The 15,408-nt window shown below is 41.5% G+C and overlaps 1 protein-coding gene across 1 annotated transcript; it reads right to left on the reverse strand.

Annotated features, from left to right (window-relative positions):
- Positions 1 to 1,434: 1,434 nt before the first annotated feature.
- On the reverse strand, positions 1,435 to 15,197 carry ublcp1 (ubiquitin like domain containing CTD phosphatase 1). Its single transcript, NM_001016061.2, is given in 10 exon segments — positions 1,435 to 2,352; positions 3,490 to 3,617; positions 4,823 to 4,939; positions 6,183 to 6,281; positions 7,895 to 7,932; positions 8,980 to 9,078; positions 10,196 to 10,311; positions 10,590 to 10,675; positions 12,262 to 12,353; positions 14,991 to 15,197. Coding segments are annotated over 10 exon segments (957 nt in total). The 5' UTR covers positions 15,145 to 15,197; the 3' UTR covers positions 1,435 to 2,324.
- Positions 15,198 to 15,408: the final 211 nt, after the last annotated feature.

The raw sequence follows: 15,408 nt of genomic DNA on the forward strand, positions 1-15,408 counted from the left end.
TCAGTACAAGTGAGGGAATACAGGGTTATGGGAGATAGCTCTCAGTACAAGTGAAGGAATACAGGGGTAGGGGAGATAGCTCTCAGTACAAGTGAAGGAATACAGGGGTAGGGGGGATAGCTCTCAGTACAAGTGAGGGAATACAGGGGTAGGGGGGATAGCTCTCAGTACAAGTGAGGGAATACAGGGGTAGGGGAGATAACTCCCAGTACAAGTGAGGGAATACAGGGGTAGGGGAGATAGCTCTCAGTACAAGTGAGGGAATACAGGGGTAGGGGAGATAGCTCTCAGTACAAGTGAGGGAATACAGGGGTAGGGGAGATAGCTCTCAGTACAAGTGAGGGAATACAGGGGTAGGGGGGATAGCTCTCAGTACAAGTGAGGGGATACAGGGGTAGGGGAGATAGCTCTCAGTACAAGTGAGGGGATACAGGGGTAGGGGAGATAGCTCTCAGTACAAGTGAGGGAATACAGGGGTAGGGGGGATAGCTCTCAGTACAAGTGAGGGAATACAGGGGTATGGGAGATAGCTCTCAGTACAAGTGAGGGAATACAGGGTTATGGGAGCTCTCAGTACAAGTGAGGGAATACAGGGTTATGGGAGCTCTCAGTACAAGTGAGGGAATACAGGGGTAGGGGAGATAGCTCTCAGTACAAGTGAGGGAATACAGGGTTATGGGAGATAGCTCTCAGTACAAGTGAGGGAATACAGGGGTAGGGGAGATAGCTCTCAGTACAAGTGAGGGAATACAGGGGTAGGGGGGATAGCTCTCAGTACAAGTGAGGGAATGCAGGGTTATGGGAGATAGCTCTCAGTACAAGTGAGGGAATACAGGGTTATGGGAGATAGCTCTCAGTACAAGTGAGGGAATACAGGGTTATGGGAGATAGCTCTCAGTACAAGTGAGGGAATACAGGGTTATGGGAGATAGCTCTTAGTACAAGTTGATCCAGGGACTGGTCCAATTGCCATCTTGGAGTCAGGAAGGATTTTTTTCCCCACTTTGTGGAAATTTGTTCTTGCCTTCCTCTGGATCAACTAGCAGTTAGGCAGGTTATATATAGGCATTAAGGTTGAACTTGATGGAAGTATGTCTTTTTTCAATCTAACTTACTATGTTACTATGAGCTCCTGGGGAGAACACTGAAGGCCTGGATCATTACTGTTATGGGTTGCTGACCATCTGCACAGGTACCATAAGTGCATTATATAAAATACACAATTTCTAGCCATAATGTTTGAAGGCTTTATCTCTACTTTTAAATGTGTGTAATATTGTGGTGAGGGTTTTCATTCATTCGTTCCCTGTCAAATACTGGGGGGGGTGGTTTGCTATTCGACTCAGCACACACAAAGGTCATGTTTTTTTGCAGAAATACCTGTTTCCCAAAGCCAGTATCTCCCTAAGTAATAAACACAGCTGACACATGAAATAGTTTTCCGATTCACAAGTGAACCATGTAAGGCTGTGAATTCATTGATCGTTTTATTCCTGGCAGATTACAATAAAGGCTAATTATTTAGAAACAGTTTGTCCCCCCTTTATAAAAAAAAAAAAAAAGTATGCATGTAATAATTGACAAAGCAAATTGAAAATTAAGGGAACAAAACAGTTCAACTTCTCAATAACAAAAGAAGGCAGGACACAAAATGACATTAACTGACCTTTCATATATATATATTAAAGGAGAATATAAACCCTTAGTAATGACTGGGTCCCGCTCCCACTCCTGAACCACACTACTTAAGACTTCCTGAGTTTAGCCATTTCCGCTAACTCATTCACATTAAGCACATTAGCACTGCGGGTTGTTAGGTGACTTGATCTTGAATGGCTTCAGGTCCTCTTCTCAGAGATCACAGACACTGAGCTCAGTTGAAGGCAGGTCCACATCTGAGCTACAGTACAATGTAGGGGAAACAGTTTAGGGGGTTATAAGCGGTGCGCTTCAGTGGGGGAAAGTGGGGGCAGATATTACTAAGTGTTTCATTCTCCTTTTTTTTAAAAAAAAAAAAAAATTACAAATCAGAAAAATGAAATAGTGGTTTGGCCCCAGGCAGAGAGAGCTTTGAGCCTCGGGTCTCTGCTAAGTGGGAATTCTGGAACCAGTAAATACTGTTATAAATACAGATGATGAAAGAAAACCCAGCATTTTGGGATACTTGCAAAATCTAGTAATTAGGTATTTTTACTCCACAAGGAAAAGCGCTCTTGAGCCAGAGTGAAGTGTGTGGGCAGTGCGTCTCCTCAGCTTCCACGCGGGCCGAAATACAATGGAAATTACAAAAAATTTAAAGCTTGTTCTTATATTGAGGATCTTTGTTATTGACCTTGCTTTTTCACAAGATACCTACATAATAAGAAAACAAAAAAACCCAATTTAATACAAAAGTCAGCAAATACTGTACATACAAATACAAAATAAAGTGACTCCTTACTGATAAGGATTTCACTAACAGAGCAACCTTAAAGGGAAAATATACCTTCTTTTTTTTAACATTGGCTCATTGGGCTATGTAGAGAAGGTTTACTAACACTAAGATATAAATGTATATTTTTACAGACATACCCGATTCCATAGAATAAAGGAACCATGATAGTCTGTCTCTGACTTGTGAAAATCATTTCTCCAACCCCTTACGTTGGCAATGTTGTTCTATCCCTCCCTCACCTTGTTCTACTTTGGATACATTCTTTGGGAAGCAGAGGGACCCTCAAGTCCAAGAATTTCCTAAAGTGCCAGCCAAACCCACTTCACATTTTATTTTTTTTTTTACAGCAAATGGGGCAACTTGTCTGCGCAACTGTGCAGTTTGGGAGAGTGTTTGTTGGCCTCTAGAGAAGGCCATGATTTTAATCTTTTTATTGGCTCATAAGGTCTGTGGAACAACAGTGATCAATATGCCCTTCTCAACAGAGTCTCATTAAATTGGGAAATATGTGGCCAGTGGAGGACCTTTCTGATGACCAATAGAACTTTATCATCTATTTGGTTAAAGTGACCCCTTGTGGCAGACCAGGAGAAACTGAAAAGAATACAGAAGGACCTAATCTATGCTCTCCCGTTTTAACCTAAAGGTTAAAGACCTAGAGCCAGGCAATAGCTCACTTTAGTAAACCCAGGCCAGTGATTCACACAGATGGACGTCACAGCAATATATAACTCCCCTCCCATTTACTAGCACGCCTGTTTATAGGGGCACCAAAAAATCCTCCCAGAGTGCAGCTGGCATAAATCTTCATCCCTTTTTGCACACAGCAGACAAATATGGCAGCCAACAGCTAGAAGGGATCAGAGACCCGTTGATGCAGTCCTTGATCCGACAGTGCCTATTGCCCTGGGGTCGAACAATATTATGTCCTGGGGTTGAACAAATATTAGTCTATCACCCACTTTTAGGTGGGTATTTTGGGGGAAGATCTGCTTGCTTGGCAACCTCGCCAAATAAGCGAATCTTCTCGTGTATGGCCACCTTTAGAGCCGTACCTTTCCCAGTGTTTATGGTTCAGCTCTGACAAGTCATCTAATTGAGCAATTTCCTTAAGGTACTGAGACAGTTTCAAGAGCTCTTTGTCTTTGTCCCGGTTTAGATGTGCTTTCATGAAGGGTCGGATCTAGATAAACAAAAAGAATATTCACATAATTAAGAAATGTTTTATTCATCTTATATTTACCTCTGTGAGTAGCCTGTCAGTCATACAAAGCATAAGTGCCATACACTGCTGTCCTTAGAGGGCAACATGGACTTTTATTTAACAAGGTCTCATAGGTAACAGAACTACAGTTTCAACTGCTAAGGTTTCACTGAAATAGAATGTAACTGTTATAGTTAAAGGGGAACTATCATGAAGTGGAATCTGCTTAACTTGTCTCGGTACTGTCAGTCAGCTTGTATTCTGAGCAGGGAGGAGTAGGAGTGGTCCATTTATTATTGACTGATATCTAAAGTTTAAACCTCACCTGCTCACCCTTCCTATCTCATAGAAAACCTGGAAAAGACTTTAAAGAAGGTCTAAAAATTCACCCCAATTTACCCTTACATTGACACTTTCCCTCTCACTCGCCTGAGTCACTAACAAACACATAGAACTTTATTTCTTGGTTATTTACAAGAAAAACATGAAAGAAGTCACATATAACTTGCATTTTGAGCAGCAGCAATCAAGTTATTTAGCAAATTTAAACCTACATGCCAAGTGAGCTGGCAGATAATGTGGGAGTTTTAGTTAGACAATAACTTTAGGGCATCCACTTGCACATTTTCATAAAAACTATTGTAGTCACTCTTTATATGTATGCAAGCTAATCAATAACAGACTATATGGCCATTTCTTAAGAAATGCTTTCACTTACAAATAAATTGTTCTACTGCAAAATAAAAAAATCAGGTTTTGCAGCAGTGAAGTCTTTGGAGTGCAACAAAAAAAGTACATTTTTGTTTCACTATAAAGATTTCACAATATACAAAACATAAGAGAATACTAAAGCATTGTTATTTTTCAATGATTTTCTGCCAAACTGATGCATTATTTCAAAAAGTGTAACACTGCCAATAATTTGGTGTGTATATTTCAGCACTTGTAATAAGATGGAAGTGCCCTACAATGTGTATCTGGGAAACAATGTAAAGCAGGACTTTCCATTAGGATTTATATTATGCATTTTTGTGCAGACCAACAGTTTGTGTCGATTGTTAGAAAAAGGGTTGGTGTAAATTTAAGGGTGACCAATTTTCTTCAAACAGCAGCAGGCATATTGGTTTACTGGCAGCACAGACAACTTACACGCACCCTATCCATTATATACTAAATTAGCTTACCTTAAGCCCATTTTGAGGGTTCATTAAGAAATTCCGTCCAATGTCATCAAACATTATAGTATTATTTTTATTATAGAATTCTCCATATTTTCCCCAGATTACACCAAGAGGTTTCACCTGAAATATAAAAGAAACATAAGTGCACAGTGGTACAGCTAATCTCTATGTTAAATTGTTCTGATTTATTTCTATCTTGGTGCACACCAGAGCCTTTTATCAATGTACTGCAAATATGGTATCATTTCAGTAAAATGACTTAGGGGCTCATTTACTAACCATCGATTTTTAATTTTAAACTTGATTCAAATTTTTTTCAGAAAAGTTGCAGAGAAGAAAAACTCTGCAACTTTTGCAATATCTAAATGGCCAAAAATTTGAATTTGATAATTCACCAGATTAAACTTGCGAAGTTCATGTAGAAGTGAATGGCAAAGTCCCTCCCCTCTCCTTGAAGTTTTGTCTCGAAGCTTTAGAGATTTCGCTGGGTTTTGTCCGAAAATCATGACTTTTTTCGAAACTATTCAATAAAGTCGGGATTTTCGCAGCATCAATTAGAAAAAGTTATGTCTTTTACACCTTTTCTAGGAGCAATGTTTTTTGTGACTTTTTTTAGTAAATATCAGACATTATAATTTAGTTAAATTTAAAAATAAAATGAGAAATTATGGAGTTTTCAGTATTATGGTTTTAGTAAATCTGCTTCTTAGTCTGGGGTCTTGGTTATTACTTTTTATTCATGACCATAAGCATTAAAGAATGCCTATTCAAGACTGATGCCAAGCTAGATGCCCTCGATTCCTGTGCTAGATAAACCCCATGTATGGGCAAATCATAAAATCACGTAAGCACAACAGAGATCTTATCCGCACACCCTGGCTCTCCAAAATAATTGAACGCCCGGTGCACACTGCTGGAGGGATCGGCACCCTCCCAAGTCCAATCTAGCAACAAAAGCAAATGGCACTCAGAGCTGCAAACAAGGGAACAAGCCATTAAAATTTTTATTGCACCTCCGCAATCTCTGAGTGCCATTTGCTTTTGTTGCCAAATCATAAAATCAGCCTGGAGGGATAGTCACTTACCAAAATTATGAATTTAGTAAAACAGAACCCAAATCTCAGGGCCAAACAGAGCTTCTCATTAGTACAGAGCTGAAACAGAAAAGTGTTTCTACTGGGCACATTTAAAGAGATATCCTTCAAATGTAAAATTATAGTCTGTGCTGTAGACAACATTTTTGCTGTTCAAACCTGCTTGTCAGTGGGTACACACAAAGGTTTCCTGTTCAGCAAGTACAAATGAGAACCCACAAAAGTTATTTTTGAATACCAAAGATTTTAGGTATGGTACAAAATCTTACATCAACAAGGCCTCTCCTAGGTGTGTGCACAGTAATCATGGCTGCGCTGTCCAACATGAACGTTATCTTGTAATTGGAGTTTGTACTGACACCCAGCTCCTAAAGAAACAATTGCAAAGAGCAGATCAGCATAAGAAATTGTATTTATTTTTATGAATACAATCCATTACTTTTTGGAAATATTATACATAAAAACCTACATAGTTTTCTAGAAGCTTTTTCTTAAAAAAAACACAGAAATACAAATTCACTAAGGGTGAAAATATAAGCACACCAAAAGTGAATTCAATGCAAAAGTTTTTCTCCAGGGGCACCTTTTAAGCAAAAATGAGCCAGCCCAGACAATAATAGTACATTTTCAATCCTTTACCAAGCACAGGCTTAGACTAGTACATATGCAATGTAGAGTAAGGTGTGAGTCTAAATGTGTTGAGGGACATCTGGCTAAGAAACATGGCAATATTGTGCTACTTCTTTCCTAAAAAGAGTAACTTAGCAATTGAAATCACTAGTTCACTGGGGGTGCCTGACAGATTGCCACAGTAAAGCAATTAAGCTGAGGTCTACCTGTCACCACTATGTATTATTCTGGTGCAACGTTTTCCATAGATTATTAGCAGAATTGGACTTTAGCCTCACAAAAGGTAACAAGGAGCAATATATACTGTAGATGGAACTGGCATGAAGTGATGCCACTTAAAATTGAATGGTTATCAAGGGTCTGGGGCTGTCAGTTCAAGGTAAACCTTATTCATTTACTGCTAACTAATTAGTTGAGCTATATGACCAACCAACCAACTTTGGGCTCTAGCAGTCACTTATTCCCAAAGTCTACCTGTGTGTGGCCAGGATCCATTCTGCACAGCTGGATAGGTATGGGGCTTCTTAGAACAATATTTAGAGTAATGGAGGGCACTCCAGGCTAAGATACACTTGCCCTTTAAAAAAACAATAAAAAAATATATACAGATTTAGGTGCTAGGGTTTCAAAAATCCCCCCATAAGAGGATTATATATACCAACAAAACCGCCAAATAAACCCTGCACACCATCAGGGAGGTACGGTATTTGAAAAAACATTTTAAATTTACCAGGTCATTATACAGCAACAATATTGCATTTGTAAAAAAATCATAATATCCATCAATAAACAAATCAATACATACCACCCAGTAAAAAACTGAAGAAGGAAATGAAGGCAGATACTCTGGGGATATTCTCTCATCCAAAGTACCTGCCTTCATTTCCTTTTCAGTATTTCACTGGGTGGTATGTATTGATTTGTTTATTGATGGATATTATGATTTTTTACAAATGCAATATTGTTGCTGTATAATGACCTGGTAAATTAAAATGTTTTTTCTTAATTACAGTACCTCCCTGATAGATCTTTTTTAGGTGTGCAGGGTTTATTTGGGGTGGTTTTGCTTCTTAGAACAATGTATTAGATATTTCTAGCAAATATCTAATACAAACAGAATACATCAAGACTCAATTGTCCAAAACAAGGGAGAATTTAAGGAGAGAGTCTTATTTTAGGTAGATATTTGTATGATATATAATATATCTGCCCCCACCGCTAAATACCAAATACCTCAACGCACTAGGAAACTGCTGCTCTTACAGGCTGTCTGTTCTAATAAATAACATACAGTACAAAAATGAATGAAAATACCGTTACAGATAGTCTTTATGTCAGCAATTTAACTTACTTTCATTTTGGCTTCTATCCACTTCATACTTGTTGCAGCTGAAATAAAGCATCTCCGGCATTAGACAAGACAAGAAAAACACCCTGCAGCAAACTTAGTAACGGAGGTACTTCCTATAAATCTTGTAGTTCTCCACACCATCACATTCCCATTGAAAGGATACAGCCATCGCTGTAATTTTCTTGTTCTGTTAATGCCATTCCATTTATAAAACAGTACATTTTCTGCCACTTAAGAAATACATATTTCATGTGTATTTTAACCCTTTAAATATGGGACACATGAAAATAGATCCCCCTGCATACACTGGCTCTTTTGCATTCTCTTTTGCTCTCCAATTGTGCCACAACCTACTGTGCCCATGCCATGTGCCTTGCTTGCCTACCCCTAGTTCTGGCACCATAATACTCCACTAGGTGGAGCAAGGACAACCGCTGACAATACCCATACTGTTAAAGGAGAAGGAAAGTCTAATAAAGAGTTAATCTCAAACTGCAGGCATACTTTTAGTTCTCTCAATAGTGCCCTTAAGTCTCCCCATATTTCTCCCGTTCAGATGATCAGAAGCCCCATAGGGAAAAAAAAATGCTGAGCTCTGTAAAGAAAGTTCCCACAATGCCTCGCTCCTGCACCGAGACAGAGACCCGTGTACTTGCTCAGTGTGTAAGTCTAAGAGGAAGCTTCCTGCTGATTGGCTCAGATCCACATTCCTAAGGGGGGGAGTGAGTTCTTAGCATTCTTGAGGGAGGGGGGAGCAGGAGAGGGGAGAGAGGAGAGAGCTGTGTGTCTCTGGCACAGGAAAACAGAGACAACAAATCTTTTGACAGAGAACTCAGTGCAACGAGTGTTTATGGCTCTATTTACATAGACCTTTCTAATAAAGCTTACTTCGTTTTTACCTTTCCTTCTCCTTTAATATTTGTTTTCTATAATTTCAGTACATGTATGGTGGAACAACAATCCCAAGTACTATATATGATGATTATCCCCACTGCTATCCAGCAGTCAAAGAGCAGTAGTCAAAGTGCCCCATGGGCCATTAACCCAACAAATGACTTTCCATAAACAGCCATATAAATACTTACACCATATTACAATGTCATAGTCTTCATAAGCAGAGGTAAGAAATTCATGTAGGTAAGGCCTCATGAGCTCCTGCCCTGTTTCCGCGCATGACCTGTGATCTAAAAGAAATTTACAATTACTGAATGTAAATTATTTTTAAAAATCCTAATATTACCACTGTTACATCACAGCTCCTGTGAATGTGGACATTAAAACAGATCTTTATCTATAATATTACAACCTTGCATCCTTTTGTTTTAAGCTATCAGTTTATACTGGACACCACTCAGCATTTTACCTTCTTCACTTTCTAATATTATTATTATTATTTATTATTAACATTTATTTATAAAGCACCAACATATCCCGCAGCGCTGTACAATAAGTGGGTTTCATACATTGGGCATACAGAGTAACATATAAAGCAATCAGTAACCGATACAAGAGGTGAAGAGAGCCCTGCCAAAAAGAGCTTTCAGTCTACAAGGAGAAAGGGTTGAGACACAAGGTGTGGGAATGGGCATGGCCAGAGTTGTGAGAGGTGTGGCACAGGGTATTGCTAAACTAGATTAGGGTAAGCTTCTCTAAATAAGTGTGTTTTTAGAGATCTCTTGAAGGCAGAGAGATTGGGAGAAAGTGTATGAGCCTGGCAGCAGTATTCATTATGGACTGCAGAGGGAACAGTCTTTGGAGGGGAAGGCCAATTAATAGGGAGTTACAGTAGTCCAGGCGAGATATTATAAGAGAGTGAATAAGAATTTTGGCAGCATCTTGGGTGATAAATGATCATATTTTGGAGATATTTCTTAGGTGAAAGTGACATGATTTGATAAGTGATTGGATATGAGGAGTGAAGGACAGGGCAGAATCAAGGATAACCCCAAGGCACTGGGCCTGGGAAGATGGGGTGATGGTAGAATTGTTAACCTGTATAGATACCTCGGGAACAGTGTGGGCGTTGGATGGGGGAAAGAGAACCAGTTCAGTCTTAGAGAGGTTTAATCTAATATATACAACCTATATAAAATAAAACTTATATATAATTGTACAAATTCAAGTATCCTCACATCACTTAATACATATTCAATTAAGTATACTATAAATGTAAACAAACAAATTCATTGCTACAACAAGCTATGTGACACTCCCATATAAGTTATATTAAATATTACACAACAGAGATTCAGCAAGTAATGTGCTGCAAGCAAGCTTCAATGGAACAGCAAGAAAACTCACCAAATAGCGTGTAATCGACATCCAAAACCAACAGTTTCTTCCCTTCCCTCGGAGGATTCAGAATTTCTATTTTGTAGTCTTTTACACGGCGAGAAATTTTGGCTAAATTCTCTTCTCTAAGTAATTCAAGTAAAAATAATAGTTAATGGGAGTTGTTCCCTATTCATTTACAGCAGGGTTGTTCATCCTTGGGCTACTATAAAATTGCTGATAAATTTAGTCTACAGATTGGTATGCCACCCCAGGGCCTGCATCCCAAAACTGATACAGTCCCTGCCACATTCCTGCCAAACTACTAGACCCATGCCCCTACTTAATCCAAATGAGTTGTTCCAGGCAAGTCGCAAATGAGTTTCTAAGCTGATCAGGAAAGTAATTTAAAGGAAAGAAATACCTGTTTTCCACCTCCACAACTTCCTCTTCAATATCAAAATCATTCACAACCTCATCATTTTCTGGAGGGGGTGCCATCATTTCTTCCTGCAAGAGAAGCCCAGGAATAAATATAAGGGCCAACCCTTATATTTTAATATCTAAGTTTAAATATGACAAAACAAACAGAGACTCTACATTACTGCGGCAAGGACAGCAATTACTAAAATCAGGCATAAGACAAAGCTTGAATGGATGTTGTTGCAAAATCTATCATAGAATATACAGCGTTGACATGCTGGTACTTCCATTTTAATACTGTAGATTCTAACAGCTGTGGAATAGCAATGGTTAAATGAAATACACTGACACATAACGACCAGAGTATCAGTGCTGTAGGATTTTACATACCTGGGTTAAAGTGGTGTCTATATCATGCCCAAACCTATGGCATAGGAAGGTTTAATGTCCTTTTACTCTGACTTAGTAGTGTTGGAAAAGGGGTATACTCTTTTGGCCAATGCCGATTACTGTACATTTCTGGGGGGTGGCCCTAGAATCCATTTTGTTGTAAAGGTGGCCATACACGAGCAGATCCGCTCGCTTGGCGATGTCGCCAAGCGAGCGGATCTTCCCCCGATATCGCCCACCCGTAGGTGGTAAAAAAAAAATAATCTGGGGCCAAACGATCGGATTATGTGGGCGGCAATGGGGCAGTCGGATCGGGGACCGCATCAACGAGCCGATGCGGTCCCCGATCCGACCAGATTTTCTAACCTGGCCGATCGAGATCTGGCCAATTTCAGGCCAGATATCGGTCGGCCAGGCCGCTCTGCTCTCCCCATACACGGGCCGATTAGCTGCCGAATCGGTCCAAGGGACCGATATCGGCAGCTATAGTCGGCCCGTGTATGGGGACCTTAAGCGTTGCCTAAACAGCAAAGGAGGGGTTAACTGCTACCGTTAAACAGAGGGTGAAAAAGTGGACAGGAAAGAAATGTTAACTTCTGAGAAGAACTCTGCACAATGTTCTGCAGGTCAAAAGTAAATGTTCAGCTAGTAAAGCTTAAGTCTGCATTAAAGCGTACATTTTTTCTCTGTATGCTCTGTTTAGCATTCCCCTATATTAATCCTTAATTTCTCTTTGAAGATTAATGGGCAGTCGGTCACTCAAATGGAGGAGTATTTACAATGCATACTCTCTGCTAAAAGCAAGATCAATGAATAGGGCTTCCGCTGAACAACAACTTTTTGCCTCCTGTATGAATTAAGAAAAATATATGGGTTTTTTAATTTTTTGAGCTGAACAGGGCAAACAGGGAAACTAAATCTACTCCATGCATCATACTTCCTGTAAAACAGTTAACCAGATTACCAGTACATAATAGACATCAGCTTATCTGTAAGGCACATGGAGCCATTTGCCCACTCAGTAGGCAAATGGTATAACTCATGTATGACTGCCCTAGGTCCTAGGGAAAACAATTGAAAGTGTGTAGGGAGAGGGTTGTTTATACATGGCTCAATATGTCTTGTTAAAATTATTCAGCTAATTACAGGGTAGAAAGCAAAACAATGCTCCATTACAGCTTTCCATTAAAAAAATGGTATCGATTTCTCACCTACACTACCTCTTTTAACTACCCCTAATAGTTTTACAATATATAGTTTTTGTAAGGAAAAATATATTTTACCAAACTTTCCTCCCGTGTCCCCATCATCATGATCTTGGTATTTGGTTTAAGCTTAAGTACACCCAGTTTTACATCATTTTCTGCTGGTTTACCTGAATTAAAAAGAAATACATATATATTAGTGCATATACAGTAACGATTCTCTATATTTACTGTAGACTTCCTTTACAATTCAACAGCCTAGTAAATATATGGGTTCTTAAAAAGGAGATGATTCACCTTTAAATTAACTTTTAGTATGATGTAGAATTCATATTTTAATATATTCACAAATGTTTTATTTTTGTGAATTATCTTGCTACCCTAGCAACCAGGTAGCTGCTGAAATTCCACACTGGAAAGCTGAACAAAAAGTTTCACGGCTCTCCAGTAGCTACCTGGTTGCTAGGGTGCTTTTTACCCTTGCAACCATGCAGTGGTTTGAAGACTGGAATATGAATAGGATAGGCGTGAACAGAAAGGTAAATAAAGAGTAACAATAACAATAATATTCTGGATTCAGTGCACCCCTAAAAAAAAAAGACAAAAAACATTTTAAATGAAGACCAATTGCAAACTGTCTCAAAGTATCACTGTAGATTTATAGGTGATCTACCCCTTTGCTAGAACAAATAACGTATCACCTACCACTAACATTGCTACGCTCTATGGAATGGTTCACTAATGGCTAAGGTGTAACTCCCTTTAGTTAGAAGATTTATAAATCTCAAGCCCTTTGTGCGTATAGATACCCCTAAGGCAGTGGTTCTCAACCTTCCTAATGCCGTGACCCTTTAATACAGTTCCTCATGTTGTGGTGACCCCCAACCATAAAATTATTTTCGTTGCTACTTCATCACTTACCTCCAGTACTGCTGCTTTTAACAGAGTAGCTGCTTTCTACACAGTGGGTACTCTCTACATGTGACTGGTCCGCATATGTACATTATGGCGCCAGCCCTGTCACATACACTAGGGATGCACCGAACCCACTTTTTTGGGTTCTGCCGAACCCCCGAACCCACCCTGATGGATTCTGCCGAATTCCGAACCGAATTCAAATCCTAATTAGCATATGCCAATTAGGATTGAGAAGGGGTAACATTTTCCACCCTAAATTTTAGGCTGATGCCACACATGGCGTAGGGCTGATTTTTTCGGCAAGCGGAAAAACGCTTGCCGAAAATTCAGCCCTACGCCTGCTACTTGTGCCTGCACCCGAATGAATGGAATACGCTCGGGTGCAGGCACATGTAGCCGATATACGCATGAAAACGCGAGAGAATGCAAAGTCTCGCATTTTCATGTGTATATCGGCTACATGTGCCTGCACCCGAGCGTATTCCATTCATTCGGGTGCAGGCACAAGTAGCAGGCGTAGGGCTGAATTTTTGCCAAGCGTTTTTCCGCTTGCCAAAAAAATCAGCCCTACGCCATGTGTGGCATCAGCCTTAACCCTTTCCGAATGCTAATTAAAGGCTGGATTTGGCCCGAATCCCGAACAGAATCCAGGATTCGGTGCATCCCTAATTTGTACGGGGTGTACGTGATGGGGTTGGTGCGATGATGTCATCACGCCGGGTACTCGTATGTGGGCGGCCCCGCATGCAGACAGGGCCGGATTTCTATTCTGGGCGCCCCAGGGCTGCCCCTGTGGGTGTCCCCCCGTGCGCATGCGCGAACGCGCCCCCTGCATGCGCAACACGCCATCTCCCCATTGCGCATACGCTCCTTTAAACTCCCATACGGAGCAGTGGGGAGAGGTCCTGACTGCTCCGTATGGGAGCCAAATTTAAAAATTTTCCTTGCGGCGGGGCTTCTGCCGCCCTAGGCCCGGGCCTTTGTGGCCTCTCCACAAATCCGGGCCTGCATGCAGACGGATAGAGGAGCGGTGTCTTGGTTCCTCAGTCCATCGCAAATATCTGTTTTCCGCAGTGTCGGACTGGCCCACCAGGATTCCAGGAAAACTCCCAGTGAGCCCAGGGGTTAGTGAGCCCTCCTGCTTCTGCCCATTTGGCCTGTTTCATGGCCATTCCCTATTTCTGAATGGGAAGAAAGAGGAGAAATAGATGGAAGAATAGATGCTAGCATGTAAATAAAAGAGACTGGGAGAATAAAGAGGTTGGATGAGGAAAGGAGGAAAAATAGCTTGGAGAGTGGGCCTAGGGTCTAAGTTTTTCTGGTGGGCCCCTGGGGTCCCAGTCCGACACTGTTTTTTTCCGATGGTCTCAGGCGGCCCCTGTGAATGGGTCGTTGAACCCCCAAATGCAGGGGTGGGCAAACTTTTTGGCTCAGGGGCCACATTGAATAACAGACTGGCCGGACCGGGCCGGGACAGCGTTACGCTGCTCCCTCCTCCAGCGACCCGCTGCTTCCTCCGACCCATCCTTCTGTTCCCCGGCTCCCCAGTGCATTCTTTTATATGGTGCTGACGTTGTGCGCAACCAATCAGGGCCCGTCATTCTTTTAAGGGGGCCGGAGACGGCGGGCCGGATCGAAAGGGCTAACGGGCCGGATGTGGCCCGCGGGCCGTAGTTTGCCCACCCCTGCCCAAATGGGTCCCAACTCACAGGCTGAGAACCGCTGCCCTAAGCTCATAAGGAGCTCTAAGGCTGGCCCTGTACCCAGCATCCTTCTGCCAGATATCATCCAGTCACAGGCAGCAGATTCAATCAGTGGCTCCTTGGGAACTCATTGCATGCCGCAGACAGGGTGAGAATAACCGGGGTCTATGCTTTCCCCCTACCCACCCTTATACTTGAGGCCCAGCAGCTTCATTCGCTCAGGCAGGACCCCGGTAAGGCTCTTCAGGGAATGCTTGAGGTCCAACACCGTGTCTTCCTCTGACAGAGCGGACAGAGGGAACTCCTGACCGCCCCACTTTATAATCAGGGAAAGGGTCATGGTGTCGGCGTGTGCTGCCAGTGCAGCAGGGCCAGGCGGGACGGATCACACAAGAGCAGCGATCGCTTCCATGTGGTACAGAAAGCCGGCAGCCCCGCAGCTTAAGTGACAGCAGAACGCACACAGCCAAGCCGGAAGTGACGCGCAATAGATGCAGCACGAACGTCAGCTTCAGAGTCATGCCAGTGTTTCCATGGTAACACTTCCTGAAACTGGGCTTGGAATCGGTCGCAGTTATTTGGCACAGCTTTCAGAGTAGCTTTT

This window comes from Xenopus tropicalis, chromosome 3, assembly GCF_000004195.4.
Source record: "Xenopus tropicalis strain Nigerian chromosome 3, UCB_Xtro_10.0, whole genome shotgun sequence".
In the NCBI taxonomy this organism is placed as follows: Eukaryota; Metazoa; Chordata; class Amphibia; order Anura; family Pipidae; genus Xenopus; species Xenopus tropicalis.